Here is a 20017-nt window from a genome sequence, read left to right as displayed (position 1 = left end):
TAACAGGATGATGCACATCACCTCTGTATGAAGGACACCAAAGATCTTTACAGGTCATTTCCATTCACTTCAGAGAAAAATTCCTATCTACAGAGGATTTTCTGCAACTAAGATCCCGTAGGAAAACTAGAATAACAATAAACTCCTTCCATGTTTTCACCCTGCTTCTACAAGTCACTATAGATAGAGCCTACTTTTAGCTGTCCCTCCTGTTTTTTAAGATAAAATGTCAAGAGCATCTGAAATTTCAAAGGTCTATCAACATGTCTAAGGCTTCACTAGTCACTAAAGTAAGTCCCAAAAAATATCCGTGATCATTAAGATGTTAGGGAGACATTTTCTCATTAAGTTTGCAGTACTCCATGAATGTTTAAACTATGTCCCACGACACTGTTTGCTCCCCTCAAAGTAAGGCTGTGGCACAGGTGAAGAAAATCAGCTTTCTGAGTGCTGGGGATGACAAGGAGCCAATGACACAAGTAGCTTCAGTTCTCATCTACTGCCATTTCAGATGCTCTAAAGTCTTCACAAACAAGAGGTTATTTTCACCTTAAAAAGGACACTTCTCCCTAGTATCTATCATTAAAATTCATAGCTAACACTGAAGTCTATTATCAAGACTGAAAAGACTCTAAGGGATATATAAAATCTACCTTCTTAGCAGCAGGTTTGCTGGGAGCATATCCAAACAAGATTTTAATCCTCGAGTTCCCTCTCTATGCCAATCAAAATCCTCATCTTCACAACTGAGCATCAACATCATCTTGCTGAAATCCTGAAATGCATGGCATATTTAGCAACTCAGAAACACTGGAATTTTCAAATGGGAATTTTCTGTTCCTTGGTTTAGCTTAAGAAGCAATAACCACAAGTAAATACAAATCAAATGTTGTACCTGGCTGTTTCCAATGTGACTAATGCCCTTGTTTCTAAAAGCAACAAGAAAATCAGAATGTCCTACAAATCTGAGATTCTCACAGCTGCACCAATTTCATGTAGCTCCTGTTTCCCTACTCAGTTCATACTGAAAGAAGTCTAATCGTCAAGAAAACTATTAACATATTATGAGTCATGTTATAGTTGCTTAAATACAAAAAAGTTATTGCTCAAAAAATTTCCAGACATTAAAGCTGAGCACCTAATTTTTTTTAAAATTACTGCTATTAGCTGTAGGAATAGCCCAACATCCTGAAAATTAGGCCTCACATTTCAATATTTAAGCTTTGCATCCATAATTGAAAATTATTCTAATAATAATATTAGTTTTCTTACTGTGAATATTTTAAGCCATATCCATGCTAATATACTAATGTTTATTCCAACACAATGAGCATGACTGGATAAGTCAAGTATTTACCAAATGTGCAACATATAGAAGATTCTAAAATTAAAGAAACTACCATCTATCTTTTATTTGTACACTGAAGTCTCAAAATTACATTTCTTTTAAATGACAACTTTTTTCAGACATAACCACTTATAATTAAACTTTATCCTCAATGTCGTAGAGCAAAAGCATTAAGTATCAAGCAAGAGGAATGCTGACATGTGATTTAAGAGATGTGGGTTCAGTTTCACACCCTGTTACAGACCACCTGTGCAATTTCTAGCAAGACCCTTGAACTCTGTACCTCTGCTCTCCATCTGAAGAAAAGAGTTGTCAGCTTTAACCTCTGTTGCCTATGGCACATAAACACTTCTGAGGTCTTCCATCCTTAGTGATGGAGGCAATCTGAACATCTTGAAGCATGCAGCAGCAATTTTGCTTGCTCTTCAACTGAAAAAGCACCCTGCATCCCAGCTATTCTCAGCAGTGAGCTATGGAACACCACAAAATTTCAAGATTTCTTTACAAGTATTAGGAACGTTAGGACAGACTGTGCCAACATCAAACCTGTCAGCAGCAAGGATAAAGCTGGTGGATTAGGTGTGCCTTGAAGCAGGAACACCAGCTTTGGGGTCAAAGTCAAGGTTATTATCCCACTTCAACACCACCAACTTGAGCAGAAACTGCAAAGGCTCACAATACCTTTAAACATACGCTGACATTGAGGGATTTCTCCTCCTCCTTGCTCCTCTGTACAAAACTCTACCAGGTCACAAAACCTGCCTGTTCTGGTGATGTGGGACTGAATAGGGGCCTTTACAAAGGCAGTGAAAAATGCAGATATTTCTTAAAAGCAATGTGAGCCTTTTGCACATCATACAAATCTATGGATTCCAATTGCTCTACAGTTTAGTTATTACACTGCTGTGTTCAAACAACAGTGATCCTAAAATGCATTACTATTTATCTATCAATACATACTTTGTCACAAGAAATTTCTCTCAGAAGCATATCTTGATGTGCAAATGTTTAGATAAACTACTGTAATATTTTAAAATATACTGTAAACTTCCTGTACAAGCAAACACTGACAAAGGTGAGGGAGGAGAAAGAAAAGCACCAAAGAGATTTGTACCAATTCAGATATATCAAAGTTTATACCAGGAGCTCAGCTAAAAAAAACATGAAATCTTTGCAACAAAATACTGTTAACAATCCTCCTGAAAAAGCTGAAACAGCATCCAGGCTTTGTATAAAGTGCAGAGTGGGTAAAGCAATTTATGAACACAATGGTAGGTCTAGTTTCTTACAGAGTCTATCAATGTTGCTATCTAAAGCTCTAGTTTCTCCTTCTGCCTACAACTTTTCCCCTCACCATTCTCCAGTCCATAAATAGCATTAAGCATGTGCCAGTTTCTTCCATATAACAGCGACAGTGTGTCTTTCCCACCAACAATTCTGACAGAACTTAACCATTATTTAGATTTCTAATTTATTCCAGATGTTGATCTGGGCAGGAAGGGACCTTGGGAAGGTTCCAGTCCAACCCCCTGCTCAGAGCAAGGTCAGCCAGGAAATCTCAACCAGCTTCTTCAGGGCCATGCACAGCTCAGTCCTGAAAACTTCCAAGGACAGGCTTTCCATGATCTCTCTGGGAATTTGTCCTAATGTTTAATTTAGTTTAACTGTGCCGCAGAATTCAAAACTTACTGGCAGGTAATGGAGGAAGATGAGACAAGCGGACAACTGAGTTGCATAATGCTTGTTTACATAGAAAATGGGCTCAGAAACAAATGCCAAAGTTACATAAATATTTATAGCTATTCATTTATGTAGAGGAAGTGATAATCATACTTACAGGCCTCGAGATAGACGTACATCTTAGAATTTTGAAAGCTAAATGAACTAACCAGATTTTGCAGAATTAACTAAAGCTCAAGCATAAGTTAATGACATCTTCAAACTCTTTACCCTTGTTTATTTAAACTATAAAATTGAAACTTTTTAGTGGACACATAAAGTAAAAATAGCAAAAAGTAGTGAAATTCATATGCATTTTAAAAGGGCCAGAAGACTATAGTGCTCTAAAGTATTAGTTCACTCTTCAAAGCCAACATACTCTTATATTACTTAAACCAATTTATAATCACTGATAAAAATTTCACTGCAAAACTTGTTTAAACTATTCTAATGAGATTTTCTCTAGCTCATTAAAATTACACTTTTACAGTCTTCAAGAACAGACGTAACAATTAATTCAAAACCTTCTTAGTAGCATCACCCACTTCCAAAGGATTAGAGTTTAGCAACAATCATGTTGTCCTGTCCAGTCAGAACCACAGGCAAAGAAACAGTTTCTCTTCCATTTCGAGTTAAGAACCTTTTACTCCAAAAAAGGTAAGAACCTTTTACTCCGAAAAAAACTTTTACTGTGCTCCTGACTTTTGGCATTACCCAGATCTGGCCCCTGAAATGCAAACCTTGCGCACAAAACTGACCTCTGATAATTTGACTGCCACAGTCTAGTCTGCAGAACCAAGCATTACATACTGATACAAACTGCAGTTCCACAGAGGCTTTTATTTATTTGCTTTTTAAAGAATTTGACTGTTTGCAATGAACCTAGCTGCAGGTCACTAAAACTCAGAAAGCAAAACAAAAATAACAGGGCTAATTGGCAAACAACCTGGCCTGAACTTCTGCTCTTTCATCAGTCCCTAAGTAGAAGCTAAGGCAGGTAGATACTAGAGTTTTTATGATACTGCATAGCCTGAAAAGAATTTGTGTGTCTAGTTCAAAGCAGAGACTTTTGTTGCCCTAGAAACTAAAGATGAATACAGCTTAATGTCCTTCAGGCTAATAAAAATATCCTACAATGCACATAAAAAAAACTTAGCAAAAAATGCTCTGTTGAGACAGATCTTCCTCACAATGGTACAATTAGGGTGGAACTCTGGATACTTTTCAGAAGATGGACTACTTTACAGAAACTCTAAGCAAGTGACCACACTGATAGAGTGAAAAAAATTCAGGACAAAACAGTATAAAATGCATTTTTTCTTTTACTGCAGAAATACTATTCTTATTTCAGTTCTTTTTGACCAAAGTCAAACCCTCCTCTACCAAGTAAAAATCCAAGGCCTTGATGAGTATGATGGGCAGATGCTCTGAAAGCCTCTTCACTACTGCCAAGTTTCTACTAGAACATTTTATTTTCTACTTGGTAAGCAAAACCATTCTGCCATGACTTCAGAAAGTTGGTGGCCCTTACCTTACAGAACAACTTATCTAATTACCATATGCCTACTATAAATAATTGGAATGTTAGACTAAACAGAGCACCAAGAAGGTTTTATTCTCCACAGGTTTAAGAAGGTAGCTCCATCTTCAACACCTCAACTTTCTATCTCCAGAAATTGTATCCAAAAAATGTATACAATCTTGTTAAATGAAACTGTTTCCATATCTAAAGATGAACAGACCAAAATAAGAGCTTCAGAAATGCCAGGATTTTTTGATTGTTACTTGTTTGTTCTTATTAAAATAAAATCCTGGTTCATCTTCAAATACAAGATACTGCCTCCCAACATACTACCTTTAAATGGAATAAAGATAAATATAGAGAACAATTTCTTGATAACTTCCCTATTGGCTTGAGCATAAGCTTCAGAAATAATTTTCTTAGGAGATTTTTTCATTCTTTCTACAATAGGATGGGTACCAATTAAAGAAAAACAACAGACTACTTCATTCTGAATCAGTGTTGTGAATATAATCCATTTGAATATCCAGACACTTCTTAGTAAGAACTTGTTTGTAAGATGACATGAAATATAGGGTACCTGGTAAAACAGTGAAATCTAAACATTTTACTTTTTCTCACATACACAGATGTGTGCATGAATATCTCAAATCTAATATTTGATTAACTATCAAAATGAAGCCATCTAGAATGAGGAACTCAGATATAGTCATCATCTCAGATGTCAAGCTATTTATATTTTAACTACTGTATAAACGTTAATTTCCTTGGGTCTACTCTAGGTTATAAAAAGCTCCTCTTTCCCAGAAGAGTTTTACTAACCTGTCTGACAGCCATTTCATTGTCCATGAAGACACTCTGTGGCAGCCAGTCAGGCCTGCAGACTGTTTTATCTCGTACCTGTTAACCCTACCAGCAAGGCTGGCCCCTGGGGCTGCACCACCACCACGCTGGCACCTCTGGGGACGTGGGCACCCCGGCCGTGCCCAGGCTGTGTCAGCAGTGCTGGGGTCACAGCCCAGGGCTCTGGCTGCCAGCATCCCTTGGGCAGCAGCTCCGCGCTGGCACTCTGCCGTGGCCGTGTGCCGGCCATCCGCTGTCACCCAGAGACGGGGAGGGCACAAAGGGTAACCCATGCACAAGTGTGTGACACAGGGAAACAGAACAAAATCAGTGCATATGTTTCTTACTGACACAATTTTTTTTTTTCAGAGGGAAACACAAACAAGCCAGGCAAACCCAAGAAATTTCTTTAAAATGCTGCGAATTCCCGCATGGATACCAATTTTCATATTGCTCAAATTAGGTATGAGACAAACAGCGTGGCTTTACACTGGTTTAAACAAATTTGTTCAGAAGCAATTTGGTGAAATAATTTTCACATGTAGACAAAGCCTATTTTAATTTTTTTAAACAGAAGATGACTGCAGAACCTGATAGAATCCATTCATTAGTTTTTTCCTTTTATCCTGAGTCCTGACCCCAGATGGCTAAAAGACTGAAAACCTCTTGTGTACATATATGCATATATTTGTGTGTATGTTTTACATACATTTTAACTGTCTCTTTCTGAGCAAACGTAATTTTAAAAAAGCCCATGTACTTCATTTTACTCCAAGAAACAAAATATTACTCCAATATTTACATGTCTATTTGACATATTTTAGGTACAGAAAGGATGGTAATTTGTATACTTAACCCTCTAAAGTAACAGTAAGAAAATATTAGAAAAACATTGAAATATTTGAAAAAGAAAGTTTTCTTTTAAGAAAGAGATTATGTTTAAAGGTACTGTACACACACCCCCGTGTCCATTACCCCTTCTTCACTGAATCACTAATTGGTAACTAGAATTTCCTGAAAATAGTTCATTAATTATTTTTTCCACATTAAGTTGTCCTATTCAGAAAGGCCATTCCAATTAATCTGAAGGTGTGTGCAGAGGTGTGAAGCCTAGACTGTTCCCAGTCCTTTTAATCTAACCACATTTCTTGCTGACAGACAAAGTCTTTCAAAGCAAGTGTTTTGATCATTTCTTGGAGGAGAATGTAAACTTCAATTACCAGACCAATTATCCCAGCTAGGAAGGGAATACAATTGCTTAATTTTAGAGTAATGATGGACTTTCAAGGTGTGCCTTCTCAGCTTTCATCCAAGGCTGAGCTCACCATTGTCCCTCTCTGGCAGATGAAGCTACCATGATGGCAGTCACTATTTCTGACTAAAAAACCATCTGGAGGAGAATTCAACATTCCCCCAGTTATGTGATTTCACACCTTTAGGTTATTTGTTTTCTTTTTTGAATAGACTAATTTAAAAAATGATGCTTTTCTCTTTATTTTTTTACCAAATATAGTTTGTGAGAAAAAAAAATAGAAAAGGCAATATCCTGCAATAAATTGTAGCAGTTATATTGAGTGACTAAATTCTTGAGAAGCCATGGAAATAAAATATTTTCTTTTTTCAAAAATCATACTTCTTCCCTCTGCAGAGCCTACAATGCAGCAAATCTTTCCAGAGGTGAAAACTTTGTAAACACAGGGTTGTTTTTTTTTCTCCAATGTGTCCCTGTCATATTAGCAAGTCTTGCAATTCATAGCACCTGCCTTCTCTCTTCCTTAAGTTCCAGAGCAATTTGGTCATTTTAAGTTCAAGTACTCCAATGGTAGCTTTCAGTATATGTTGTTTTCCTTTCCACAAGGGAAAGGTAGGTAAAACCTGAATTGCATGGATTTGTTCAAAGAGTTACTAAAGTACCTAAGATGAAGCAGTCTGGATAAACCACCTTTCCACCATCAAGTTACCATTATGTTTATCTTCAGCTTCTTGTGATTTAATTTTTAGAGATACAGGCCCTTTGAGCACACCTCCTACAGTTTAGTCTTGTGATGGAAGGTTCACATCATCTGCAAGTGTCTGTCACGTCCTTCCCTTGAGAAAGGGCCCTGCTTCCCATTAAATGTTCACATGTGATGTCTACAAACCATCACTGCAGCCCAGTAGTTGAGCTATTGGCAATTACAAGTGTAACAAACAGTGTTACAAATCAAAAAGATGAAACGAACAGTAGCTCCAGTCCATCAGGAGACAGTCCAAGGACTGCATTTGCTCATTGTGGCTCCTGAAAACCACCTTCACGCAGGTGAGGAGCAAGCCTTCTGATTACATGGTCAGTGCAGAATCTGGGGCAAAAGGCCTGGTGGCAGCAGGACCATTCCACAATGTAAGAACTGGAACTTTACAGAGTGGTAATAGGAACAGCATTCCTTGCCAACCGTTGTTAACAGACTCATCTGACAGGTAGCAAGTATCTGATTTTGGTTGCTAAGAGATCTGGTTAGAAGAGAGCATGAGAAATAAAAGAGTTACAAGAAGTTTGTCTACAAACTGCTAGATAGTAAAACAGACTCAGAAATCTGCAACAACAATATAAGAAGACAGTGATACTTTGTTAAGTAACAGAGCTTACAAAATCCCAGATGGGACAAATACATCGTGTACGGTACCAGACTAAAGGTGAGACCATTAGATAAATACCCATTCATTCAGTCCAGGCAAAATTATCAGTTGATCCATTTTGTTATCTTTAAAGGCAGCAGAGGACTCTTGAATCCCACTCCCATCAAAACATAGCCACACAAAGCAGGCAGCCTGGCTTCTCCCCAGTTTTAATGAATTCTGGGAAATTTGGATTGAGTGAAACTCTAGAATGCATCATCATGCTTAAATTTTCTAGAACATCAAGGACCAAGGAACACAAGGCTATTGATTCCCTCACATGGCTAACTAACCAACTACTGGAGAAACAGATGGCATGAAAGGAGACTGCTGAGCATCTGCAGCTTCTGATGTTAAGTGAGGCTGCAGACACCCAAACTAAGAGACAGACAGAAGAGATACCTAGTGAAGGCAAAATAATCAAGTTTCTTCCTGTTTGATACTTAACATTAAAACTCTATGGACTCTTGACAGGCTATCCTGATATCATCATCTTCTCCAGTTTCTTTCTAGAAAAGAGTCTATCACCCCTCAGACAATAATTTGTATAAGGATAGACACCTAAGAAGATTCTACTCAAAATAAAATTTTATAATCAGCAATATAATATAAGCTGTGCATAGAACTCCTTCTAGAGAAGGGAAGCATCTGAAGCACAAGACTTGTTTATCCTATGCTGTGGATGATTTGATCATTGAGCCTCTGGCCTACTCCATATTCTATACTAAAGTCATACAAAGGCATTCAGAAACTCACTGCTCAATGCATACAGAATGAAACTGATGTGGAAAAGGAGGTAGAGAGATTTACTCATTCTGATGGCAAATATTTCTGGGTCTGAAAGCAAAACTGATGTAGATAAATATACTGGGACTCCAGAAGAGTTTAGAGGCCCATGACCAGGAGACTGCTCCCCAATAAATTTCTTGAAAAGCTGCACCCATCCAAAGTTTCTGTCAAAACAAGGTATCTGTCTGAAGGCCTAGAGCTGAGCTCAGCTGAGCCACATACTGGAACCAAAACGGGGTCACACACCTAAGGTCTCTGCAGATTCATGCAAGCAGCCAAGTCCCTCAAGAGGCCTAATTCACTAAACATTGCTTACTAAGGCTACTAACACAACAGAAGTAAGATATGCAACAAATCCACAACAGCTATCACTTCCACAGAAAACCTTGGGAATAAAAGCAAGTGGTGTCAATGGTGTTTCTCACATTTAACATAGTACAGCGATTACAACCCTGATCAATGAGGTGACAGACCTGCACTACACACCTCCTTTAGACACAGGAGTTTCACATCTGCTTTTCCCAGAAGACTGTTCTAACCACTCAATTGCAAGAGGTCCAGAAAATATTCTTCAATGTTTTTGTTGAAGACATACCACTATGAAGGTAAGTACAAACAAAAGAAGGCAAATTCACAAATCCCAAGGGAACAACAGAAAAAGATCGGATATACAAGATAAAGAAAGGTAGCAGGACTGGTACCCAGTGATTTCTCAGGACTGCTTATTCTCTTCAGGGAAGTCACTGCAAAAATGCAAAATTGATATCCCATATAGTTAATGATCATCAGAAGACTCCCCTAGTCAGGGTGACCATAATATTTCAGGAAAGGTCAGCTGCTGCTTCATAATGACATACTGACTTCCATTTCTCTCCCATTCTTTTTAAGTGTTTTGACCCGTGGCCAAGCCTGTTTCTCAAGAGAAAAGATTCTGCATATATGACTTGGTAGTTTGAGTGGTTTGCTGCAACAGTATTATACACCTTAGAACAAAGCAGATTCCTAAGGAAATGACCCAAAATAGCTTAGTGTTTTTTTCCTGTAAGGGCCAGGTCTCATTTATTTCTAAATGAAAGGCATAAAAAGAGAAGGTTGGCATCAGGGAAAAATATTTTTAAAAAGGCATCTGTTCCAGAGCACTGCATGTTCACAAGACTGATGCCAGGAGTGCCTGCTTGCATCCTGCACATTTGGTGCAATAACAAAACCAACCTCTCCTACTTTCAAAGCTTCCATGCATCCTGAGGAGCTCATCTGCTAAAGAATCCAAGCAGATTGAACAGATTTAAGTGGTACCACACTGACAACCACCACTCCCCTCCCTCCAAACCTAAAACCACACCCAAAGGAAAGCAATGGGAGAACTCACTCCACATTTTCACTTGGACTTTGACAGTGGACTGCAGCAGCCTCAACCCAGCAGAAGGTGACTCATTCTTCTCTCTTCCAGGCATTGTAGGGAGTGACATGCATGTCAGCTACCAAGAATCTAACTGCATTTGAGACTGTTATAACAGAGCAGATGCCTTCTTTAAGCACTGAGATGGAGAGCCTGGATTTAACTGGAGACTAAAAAACACTCAGACCAGTTTAGTTTTTTTTGCTTTGTGGGGTTAGAGGGGTATAGAAAGCATCTGATAAAGTCCTCCAGAAGAAATAGTTCAACATGACCATCTTCTGCCCTCCAAATTATTAAAAAAACCCCAACCTGAATTCCTGAAGCTAAAAAAAATCCCACAAATAAACCACAAAATACCACTGTGTGACAGGCCTTCAGCAGAATTATTTCAGCAGAAGAGGGACAAATTCTGAACCTGGTGATACTAGGAAAACCTATTAATACATCAAGTTCTTTTGGCACTGGAAAGTAATCCACAGACTGAAAACATACCTTCCTAAAAACATGCATTTACAAACAGCAGTATACAAATTAGGACTGATGTCATAGTTCAAAAAAATACACTTGTTCAGCATTTTGCATCATTAAATACAGAGGTGGGTGAAAAAAAAAACAACACCAGATTTTTTTTCCCACTCATTTATGAATTCTGGGGGAAAATGGTATAAGTCCCCAACATTTTATATTCATTGTTTAGTTCTAACAAAACCAAGGAGTTTCTAAAATTTATACATTAAATTAAAAACATAGTAAGGACATTTCAAAAGAAAAAATTCTTGAGGAGAGAATTTATGCATTTATATATTGGTCTTATAAAGTTCATAGCTTTTTGAAAAGACAGAAGCATTCCAATTATTTTATAAAATGTTTCAAGTAAGATTTTGTACAGCAGTTTGAAAGATGCTACAGCAGTCCTGGAAACTGCAACCAGATCTAACGAGGTAAAGTAGGTTGATCAGTCCTGGCTTACACTCTTTACTGTAAAATATATTAGGGGTAAGAGGGCAAACAATTCAAACATTCTCCTCTGAAAACTTGCTCATAATTCAGCAGACATGCTTATAGGCTTGTGGTGACCTATTTGGCTGTTTCTTGAAAGCATCCTTTCTTGCAATTAATCAGAAATCCAGGATCAAAGCTCTTCTTCACAACATTCAGAGCACTTAAGTTCAGTGCCTTATCCAATTCATTTCCAGTTCAAATTAAATTGTAGTTGAGTTGAAACTCGCATGGGAATCTCAAACACTATTAATCTTTTAGTTAAGGTGGCTACCTGTTAACAAGAACAATAATGGAAGTCCCCAAACCATTCTTTAAAGTGAGAACTGTATTTTATTTTACCACGGACCACTACCCTATTAGATCCTAATAGTTTAAAAATGCTTTAATGTCTTCCTCATTACCATGACTTTTGCAGAAGACAATATTTTAAAAATTGTTACAGCTCCATCTACAAGACACAAGTGATATTTCAAAACAAACCAATCAAACCTAAAAACATTCCTTCTGTTTGTCCTTCACCTGATCTTTCACCCAGTCTAGGGCTAACCAAGACAATAACTAAAATATTGTCACCATTGCATTTTTAAAGAGTACAGCACCCAAATGTACTGAGCGAGCCCTATGACATTAATGTTGATAAAGGATAACATGCCCACAACACACCTTTAATTCTCTTGTCTAGACTAGGATTTAAGACAACACAGCTGCCAAAATGCACCCAACCCCTTGATACAGAAAGTGCTCAAGTTGCACTCATCATTGTAAACTGCACCTAGACTGTAGTGTTTGCCTTAGTGCAGCAAAAACTGAATACCAGTCCTGGATTGGAAACTTCTGGAAAACAAACCCAGAACAGAACAAAACAAACCCAAACCCCCCAAAAAGAGCAGAAGCAAGCTAATGAATAAGAGAGCCCATAGAAGCAGATAGCTACAGTTCTTGTTACCTTAAAAATTTTTCAAGGGAAATCTTTATACAAGTCACTACGTGCCAGGATAATTTAGCACTGCAGTTCTGATTGCTTCCCTATTCTCTCTCAAAACGTTATCATCACACACCACCTACACCATTTACATGGAGGAAAAAAAATTGTTTGAGCAACACTTGTAATGCTCCAGAAATTAAATAACCAGTAACCTCAGGGTTTTTTTAGGTACAAGAAATATAAATCTGATATTCAATTATTAAAAAGAAAACTAGAAATAAAATTTAATGGAAGGATTTGATGACTTTTTTTGGGAGATCCACCCACTCAGACATTTCACATTTTAATTAAAAAACTTCCAACAACCAAAGAATGTCTATTTTTGAAATTCTGGTCTACAAAGTATGCCTGATAACATAGGAGCTTGAACTAAACATAATGTCACCCATATTGCTTCACGTTTGACCAAAGAATGAAACTTATTTCTATCCACACACTACCTAACTGAAGAAATATTTTGAGAGAAAATATTAAACTTACTGACAACTATGTTGGCTATAAAAAAACAGTATTTAAAGAATTACTGTCCTCCCAGCAAAATAAGAAATTCAAAGACAAAACTAGAAATTCTAATGAGCAATAATTTTTTTACAAGAAAATTCTCCAAATATTCAAAAATCTTTGTCAAAACAGCCTAATGAAGAGCAAGATGGAAAACATACAACCCCAAGCATTAATGCTATATTACTGAACTAAGTTAGGAAAGAAATTAAAGTCATGAAAATATTTGGTCTTTAACACATTAAATGACATTTTTACAACACAGACACAATCAAGCAATATTGCACAACCAAAAACAAATTTAAAAAGTCTTGCCACATACTGTTCTACTATTTGATAACTGTAGCTATCCAAAAATTATCCACACATGTCTACAACAACATAAGCTACAGCAGCAATTAAGACCCAAACCCAGAAGATGATGCTAAGGAACACAGGCATCATTTGAAAAAAAAAAAAAAGCACTATACTCTAAACTAGCACAATCTAAACTAAACACGCATACAAAAGGAGCTTGCCTACCTGGCTTTTTCAATAAAAGTCCAAAGAACACCTAAAAAGCAGGAGGGGATAAAAAATATTCATATTCAGTGTTCGGATACGAAAACTATCATGTCATTTTACCTTACAGAGAAAAAGAAATAAAACTTGGGAAGGAATACCTATAAAGTTATCCGGACTAGGCTGTGGGCATGGTAGGGAGCACGGAAACAGCCAAAAAAAACCCCAACACATTAGAACACTTTGGTTACAAGCATTGTCTTCAATTTTCACATTTTCCACTGAAAGAAATTCAAAGTAATACGTATATTTCAGATTATCAAGACCGTGAGAGTGGGAAAGTGTGAGGGGGAAGAGTCAAGAGAACTCTGCAAATATGTAATTAAATTCAAAAGTTACTACAGGAAAATATTAAAGGTTACATGTTCTGAAGATGCACGAGCACCTTGAAATATCTGATTTTAAGACTAAGCCAAACAACTTTAAAATAGTCTTCTATAGCTTAAAATTGCACATTGCCAGACATTTTTAGAGGATTGTCTGTATAAGACTTGTAGGAACCTATAATTTTATCTGACAGAATTAGTTCATTAATTTCAAATTAAAAAAGGTAGATTCACATACACACAAAATTAATCTAAGCTTTATACAATGCTTCTTTTATCTCTGAAGTTTAAAAACCCTGAGAGTACAAATCTGAGTTATGCTTTTTCTATCACAGACACTTTCTAGAGGACAGTCTGTGTATCAGTTCCCCAATAAAACACAAGGGATGGCCAGACAGCTGAAAGTTCTGATATTATACACAGAGTCAATTAGGTACGACTGACTACTTCTGCCTACCCCTCCTCTATATCTCTACAGATGCCTGAAGAGTTTATATTTTGTTCTTATAAAACAGTGAGGTTCCCACCTGAGAAGCAGCTATCCATAGGTGTCCCTTAACTAAGAAAGAAGGAAAAGGGAGACCAGTAGAGTTCTTCTATTGTACTTGAATATGTGCAAATGTTTGCTGAGATTTAGAATCTATTAATCTGTTCTTCCAATGAACTCCTAAATTTCATCTCCTGGGTGCACAAGAGTGGCTGGCAGCTTGGCCAAGGGCAGAATGGGGGCCACACTTTTTACCAAAATTGCCATTTTTACCCGAAGATGAGTACTCAAAACAATCCATCACATTAAGATGACTGCAAGAAAAAGAACTCTTCCTAAAAAAGACTTAAGGATTTCAGTGTGTGCTTATTTCTGCCATCTCTACACAGCTAGAATGCATGAAAATCCCCAGACATTTGTCAAGTACACTTCAGAAGAAACAGGATTTTCCATATTTCACTTCTACCAAACACTTCAGCGTTTCTTCCTGAAAGGTTGAAGCCATGTTTGGGATTGAAGGTGTTATACCAGTGTTTACAAAGAATCCTCTAACTACTTCTTAAAAGTAGAAAAAATGCTTTCTGAAAATAAGGCTGCAACACACACAGAACTTCAAAAACTGAAAAATTTGACCTTGTTTAAAGAGGTCTTATGTTCTCTGAATAAAAACCAAACTTCAATTTCAAAGTATTTGGAAAGCAATATTTTCAACTAAACTTTTGAGCAATTTGTAATTTCAAATATAGTTCTCCAGACTTAATCACCATTAAGTCGCTAAATACATCAACTATCATTGACTGAAGATGCTGATTTCACAATTAATAAATTTTAATAATTACATCTCTTGTATGTTTTAATATTACACAGAATCCCTAGACTGAGAGGCAGATTTTCATCCTGATCATAAACCACAGCTACAAAGAACATTGTCAACGCAAAGACACATTTCTGTGATATTTCATAGCAATATACTTAAATAATTTAGTCTACGTTTCCATCCAATCTAAATAAAATAAATTTTCTGGTCTTTTTCTACCAGAGAAGAAGCATTAGATTAATGAAAAGGAGGGTTCTTTTCACTACTTGGAGTAAAATAGTCCTTTTGAGAAATACTTAAGTATTAATACTTAAGTAGGCTCTGTTAGTCTCTAAAATGTGAATGCAACAGTCCTGTACCTAAAGCACAGGTCAGACAGCTAGAGAAATTACTACAAGTGAAGAACTCAGAACTATGAGTTTGCTTTTACTTCTAGGCACTAGGTTTCTGCTTGAATAGAAATAATACTTTCCTCTTTCTTGGGGTTCAACTGAAAAAAACACTATAAAAATGCCTGTAGGACAGATTGAGAAACTGCACTATTGAAGGCTAAGCAAGCACCTAGAATTGATACCCAGTGAGTTTTAAACATACCTCCATAATGGAAAAACATTGGCTGTCATATTAAAAATAAAAATTCAGTATTTGGCAAATACCAGCAGATTCTCTTTAGAGAGTTTCCTAATCACACAACAAACACAAAAGTGTTAGAAGATACCCAACTCCTTTTCCCACAAAAATAAAATTAAAATTTGCACTACCTAATCTTCAGACTCACTAATTACTTCTAAATCTCGACATCTAACTGGGGTGTATCACTTCCAATCTGTTCTTCTGACAGCTTCTGTTCTTCCTTCACTGCAGACCTTTGTTGGCATGGGCCCACTCATCCAATTTTGCCCTGCTCTCACAAATAGAAGGTTCCTCCAGAAAACAGCTCATTCTGAAACTACAGTGAGTTCAGTCTGCAGCATAAACAACTCTTTGCTGCCAAGCCTAAATCTAAGGAAAAAGGTCCCAGAGCTGCAGCACCCACCAATGCACAGGTGGCATACCTTGTGTATTACCTCACCAGGAGGCAGTAAAGCAGCAGCTGATTCTCTTTATCCTTCTTGAACACAGAAAATAAGTAGTGTTCAAAGCTACCTTATGCACACTCCACCCTCCTAGCAGTACAAACCTTCAGCCTATGCAAGAATCGAGAAACGAAGCTTAAAGGACCTATTTGGCAAAAGCAGGGTTCAGAAACCAGTTCCAGGTGCCCAAACTGGGATTGGATCAGGGTGTTTTAGATGAAGCATCTGGAGGAAGAATGGCAGCTGTGATTTTGTACCACCATGATCCTTCATCCAGCGCTGGCAGCGCTCTGTGCTGCAGGAAACTCTGGCCCAGAGTACAGTGAGCACCTTAGAAACATCCTCCTCCTCCTCATCCTCTGTCTAGGCAGAGCTGCTGGGGGTGCCCTGTCCACCCAGAACTGGCAGGGCTCCCTTCTCAAGGTAAAGCACCTGGACTCTCTCTTAGAAAGGTCTAAACAAAACTCATTTTTTTAATTTGAGAAGAGGAATACTGTTTACATTTAAAACATTTTCTGAAAAAGACTTTTAAATACCTGTTCAAAAGGCATGGAGACATCCTCCACTCTGGATAAAGCTGTGCACCATGACTGAAAGGGATGCAAGGCCTACAGACACTACACAAGGAAGCTCAACTTCACAGTTTTGCCATTAGGGGAGTTCTCTGCAAGCTGGCAGAGCTGGATTTCAGACTAAGCCTATTTATGTGCTAATATTAAATAGCCATTTAAAGAGAACAGAAACTAGAGTGGGAAGAATGATCTCAATCTCTTCTAACCACTGAGCTTCAGAGTTCAGTGAAGGTCCACTTGTTTCCTCTCTTTCATTCATGAACACGTCATTCATTCCTCTAGGATCACTCAGATTCATCAGGTGGGGCAAAGGACTCGCTGAGCTTGGCTGGCCTGGTATGGGCTGGTTAGACCAGGGAAGCAGAAGACTCAAGTGTACATCTCTTAACCCAAAGAGGGAATGTCAACTGGCTTTTCTACTTTAGAGAGTGTAATTAAAATTACTCTCTAATTATGTTATAACACAGGGATTCTTTAATCCGAAAATAAAACAAAATAGCAAGGACAATATGTAAAATGCACCACTTAGGGACCTGGCCAATTGGTTTTCAGTACAACTAAAGCTCAGAGACTTTTCAGAACACCCAGGTTTTGTATCAATATAAGCACAAAGTTGTCATCCAAAACCCCCAAGAAAATCGTACGATTACTTGTTCCTCAGCATGGATTAAATGCCTTTCTGTGACTAAATTATAATTTAGAAGTCCTTGTACAGATGCATATTGGATCTGTAAATATGCATTTTTCAGGTTCAACTGGTAAGAAGGATGCAAGCTTAAGTCTGCAGCACATTAGGTCTTACACTGCCTGCGAACCTAAGTTCCAAAACATAACACCCCCACCACAACCCACATATGCAAATCAGGCAAGTTAACAAGTAAAAATCTGGTACCCTTGCTGAAGCTACATCCTTTTAATGCATCATATTCCTTTCAACTACAACTCAATTAAAATTATCTGGGCTTGCTAAAATTTTCAGGATTTCAGCTGCATTTAGATTACTTTGCATAAATGAAATTTAGGATTACAATGTTGCTCATATGTCTCACAAAATATCTAACCAAACGCTGGAGTCTTGCAGTAAAAGAGCTGGCAGATGAAAAATGAGAGCAGCATTCAGACCCACTCTCAGCAGTGCTGAGTCAATGTAACTATGGAAGTACAAGTTGCTTTCTATTCTGCTTCACCTATCTACAGCTGGTCAGCTGGGGTCTGAATGCAGATGCTCCAGCACAAGGTACAAAGCAAGCTGCAAAAGCCACAAATATAAATTCAGAAGCTAAATGAATTTATAGTGATGATTAAATACAAGAAAACCAAAAGCATTTATTAATGAATAAAGTCTACCTGAACTACTTAAAGACAAAACCTTCCTCTCTAAGGTATGTGTGAATGATAAGAACGGAAGGATACTGAAAATGCACTTTCCATAATAAATTCAAAATAACCCCATTACATAGGTCTTTAGAAATCTCCACCGAAAGAGTCAGGACACACATTAAGAAACACCCACTATGAAGAAGTTGCAAGTCTTTAAAAATAGCAGCGCTTGCCTCCTCCCTCCCCTTTCCCCTACTCACCCTCCTCCCCAATTTCAAAATACATCTTCCCCAGGCCTTGGTCTGGAATGGCAGTTTCTGTGAACAGACCATACCCGACCATACGATTAGCCATTATTACTCTCACCTTTTATACTCTACACTAAGATGCAAATCCAACAGATGTGGTCCAACTAAGTTATTTACAAGGGTTTCCCTTTCAGATGTCCAAGCCAAAGCTACAACCAGTTCTGCGATATAATTACAGCCTCTCTCCACGGGCACTAACAGACCTCTGTCTGCGGCGATGTGGCCAGCGGCATTTTCTCATCTCCGCTCCGGTTCAAACGGTTGCTATGATTTCAAATGGTGCATCTACCCTTATTTTAGCGCGACTGGCTGCATTTCAGCTGCCGACATCTGACTGATTGATGCACATCTAAACAACGCAGCGATTATAGAAACAAACTGGCAGTAGGCACCGGTGTTTCTCCACCGTGGGCTCGCTCCTAACAGAGCGGCTGGCAACGAGACCGTGGGAAATTTAAGAGCAACACCAGCATGAGGCCTAACACTCACACTGCCACTGCCACCGGGAAGGAGGCTGGCGCCCTGCACTTTTAAGAGTGGGAAGTTCATGGAAATACCTATGCAGGTATCTCAGCAGGCAGACCTCTCGCCTGCCGCACGAAAGCATCCAGGTGCTTCCCCTGCACATCGGCCACAGCACGTCCACCAAGAAAGTGCACTCGAGGGCTGGCTGACCCGACACACCGCTGGGGAACTGCTTTTCCGCCCCCACGCTGCCAGCCTCTGGCCAGATTCTCCACCGTATTCCATACGGGAGCACCCCAAACTCCCCGCACACGCAGCTGGGAGGAGGGCGAGCGGCGGAAACCACGGGAGCCCCCGGCCCCTGCCCCCGCTCCACCACCCCCGGCCGGCGCCCGCCCACGGGGAGCCCGGGGCTGCGGGCGCGGCTGCGGAGGGGGCGGCGGGCCGGGGGCAATGCCCCGCAGCCCGGGGGAGGGCGGAGGGAGGCGGGCGAGGGAAGGGAGCCGCGGGGCAGGCACCTGAGCGGGCGTGGGCAGCCCCCGGGCCGGAGATCCGGGCATCGGGGCGGGGGAGGAGGGCACGGAGGGGGGGGGCGGGAGGCCCGCAGGCCCCGGCGGGGCGGGCCGGGCCGCAGGTGGGCGTCGGGCGCGGCCGCCGGAGGAGCGGCCGCCGGGCAAGTCACCTCTTGACGCGGATGATCTGGTCGCGCATGGGTCGGATGTCCTGGAAGCTCTGCTGGTTGACCAGGCTGTAGACGAGGATGAAGCCCTGCCCGTTCTTGATGTAGAGGTCCCGCATGGAGGCGAACTGCTCAGTGCCCGCCGTGTCCAGGATCTCCAGGACGGAGGGGGAGGCGTCCACCTCGATCTCCTTGCGGTAGAAGTCCTCGATGGTGGGGTCGTACTTCTCGATGAAGGTGCCGGTCACGAACTGCACCGTGAGCGCCGACTTCCCCACCCCGCCCGAGCCCAGCACCACCACCTTGTACTCGCGCATCCTCCCGCCAGCGCGGACCGCCCGCCCGACCCGCACCTGCCGACGGCCCCTCCTCACCCCCCCGCCATCGGCCGCCCCGCCCTGTGCCCGCCGCCGCAGCCGCCTCCGCTCCGCTCCCCGCCCGGCGGATGCTCCGGGCCGCCGCGGCGGCTCCTGGGCGGCGCTGCCGGCGGCGGGGCCGCGCTCACGGGCTGCGGCGCGGCCGGGGTGGGGCGGCGGCCCCGCCTCCTCCTTCCCGTGTCGCCACGGCAACAGCCAACGGGGCGGGACGGGGGAAGAAAGAGCGGGGAGGAGGAGGAGGAAGAAGAAGAAGAGGAGGAGGAGGG

General features: G+C 40.2%; 1 protein-coding gene across 1 annotated transcript in view; it reads right to left on the bottom strand.

The window, feature by feature from the left end:
- Positions 1–19711, bottom strand: part of RAP2A (RAP2A, member of RAS oncogene family) — a 30839-nt gene extending 11128 nt beyond the window's left edge. The window contains exon 1 of the mRNA XM_063149566.1: positions 19378–19711. Coding sequence (XP_063005636.1) covers positions 19378–19691 — 314 coding nt within the window. The 5' untranslated portion in view covers positions 19692–19711. The remainder of the gene's footprint in view (positions 1–19377) is intronic.
- Between the last annotated feature and the right edge of the window lie 306 nt (positions 19712–20017).

This window comes from Melospiza melodia, chromosome 2, assembly GCF_035770615.1.
Source record: "Melospiza melodia melodia isolate bMelMel2 chromosome 2, bMelMel2.pri, whole genome shotgun sequence".
In the NCBI taxonomy this organism is placed as follows: domain Eukaryota; kingdom Metazoa; phylum Chordata; class Aves; order Passeriformes; family Passerellidae; genus Melospiza; species Melospiza melodia.
Note: the sequence above shows the minus strand (reverse complement) of the source record. Positions and strands in the feature narration are given on the sequence as shown.